At 37.7% G+C, this 1,797-nt stretch overlaps 1 protein-coding gene across 2 annotated transcripts in view; it reads left to right on the forward strand.

Moving 5' to 3' along the window:
• Positions 1–1,797, forward strand: part of LOC107574478 (cadherin-4-like) — a 28,252-nt gene that overhangs the window by 17,692 nt on the left and 8,763 nt on the right. For both annotated transcript variants that reach the window (XM_016260915.1, XM_016260916.1), the window contains exons 4-5: positions 756–896; positions 995–1,150. In XM_016260915.1, the coding sequence (XP_016116401.1) occupies positions 756–896; positions 995–1,150 (297 nt within the window). The remainder of the gene's footprint in view (positions 1–755; positions 897–994; positions 1,151–1,797) is intronic.

The raw sequence follows: 1,797 nt of genomic DNA on the forward strand, positions 1-1,797 counted from the left end.
TTTCAGTAGTTCAATATTTTTTTGTCATTCCATTTTATTATATTTCACTTAATTCCTGACCTGAACTGATTTGTTTTGTTTTCTTTGTATGTATGGATTACTTAGGTTGTTACCGACATCTGGTGAGAATTTCATGTCAACTGCACCTTTAGAAATATATTTACTGGGAAAAATGGTGACGTGTTCAATTCTTATTTTACCCACTGTATCTACGGATGACACACCAGGGCTGTACCCTACCGAGACTCAAACCCATGACCTTTGGGTTACTAATCTGATTCGCTAATCATTAGGCCACATCTGCCTCAGAGGGATGTCTGCCTTAGCATATTTTGTGGCGATAGCAAAAGTATTTTTGTTTGTAGACCCAGAGGTGTCACTAGTGGATGAAAAAGGCACACTGAGTATAGGGGGCCCAGAGGCATTGGTGTCCCTTGTGCTTCCTACCGAGTCAATGTACCCTTTTGAAGTCACCACCCATTTTTTGAGATCACTTTCCAAATTAGATCATATCATACAAATAGAAAATGCTACCTCTTGCACTCAGCATTCACTGCTCCACCCACTTTCTGCCATTATGTATTTAAGAGAGAAGCATGTGGGTAATGAAGGGCTGAAAGTGATGTAGATGTTACAAAGTTGTTGAAATAAAATAAAATAAATAAATAAACAAACAAACAAACAACCCAGGGATATGTCCCCTCTAAAATGGTTCAAAATGATGGTTCACTCCTTATGCCATTTTTGCTTCACAGATAGAATCTCCACTTAATCATCCACCTTTGGCATTTGCAAGGTCTCCAGCAGGTCTAAAGAGAGCAAAGAGAGGTTGGGTTATTCCTCCGTTCCATGTACCTGAGAATAGCAGAGGGCCGTTCCCGATGAAGCTGGTCCAGGTGAGTGAAAGTCATGAAGACTTTCATTATTTTCATTATGAGATGGATGAGAAAGAGGTCTGTTATTGAAATGTTCTCTTATTGCTTTCTGAATTTAGATAAAGTCAGACTTTGCCAAGGAAACTGAAATGGTATACAGCATCACAGGTGAAGGGGCAGATCAGGACCCAAAAGGGATTTTCACTGTTGGAAGGTTATCAGGGATTCTCTTTGTGACTCAGTCACTGGACAGAGAAAATAAAGCTTCATACAGAGTAAGGTCATTTTTAATCTCTTTAACTTTTAAAAGGTTTGACAGGTTTCTTTTCTTGTTTTTACAGAGACTGTACATTTTAAATGTACAGTAGGCCTAGGTAGTCAACCAGGATGCCTATTACCGTCGCACTTGCCATTGCGGTAATGCCGCAGCGGCAAATACAAATAAGTCATATGTGAAACTCGTTCGAGAAATCACTACTAGGTGGCGCAAAGGGATGGTTAATGCCGTGTCAGCATGTGACGTTTTTACTTGTGATTGAAGATAAAAAATAATGAAATAAATTACTAGTTTAATAACAATAATAATATAACATTATAACATTAAATCTGAACTAATTATTCTAATTGCTTAAAGTTTCAGCTTTTTGACTAAAGTTAGAGTGAAATATATGCTAAAATGACAGCAGCGCTTTAAGAGTGCTACTTTTTACTGTAGGGGAGACGGGTATGGTTGTAACATGGGGAGAGTTGTAACAACACAATTTCCACCTATCAGGGATAAGCTAGGAGTCTCATGATAGTTTCATTATTTACCCACTTCCTCCCCAATCTTATATGAATGGTTGTAAAGGGTGTAAATAAATATATGCAGATTTTATGGTTACACTTTATTTCGATAGTCCATTTTAGACATTCTATTAAC

Source organism: Sinocyclocheilus grahami, unplaced genomic scaffold (genome assembly GCF_001515645.1).
Source record: "Sinocyclocheilus grahami isolate Dianchi unplaced genomic scaffold, SAMN03320097.WGS_v1.1 scaffold2246.1, whole genome shotgun sequence".
Taxonomy (NCBI): domain Eukaryota; kingdom Metazoa; phylum Chordata; class Actinopteri; order Cypriniformes; family Cyprinidae; genus Sinocyclocheilus; species Sinocyclocheilus grahami.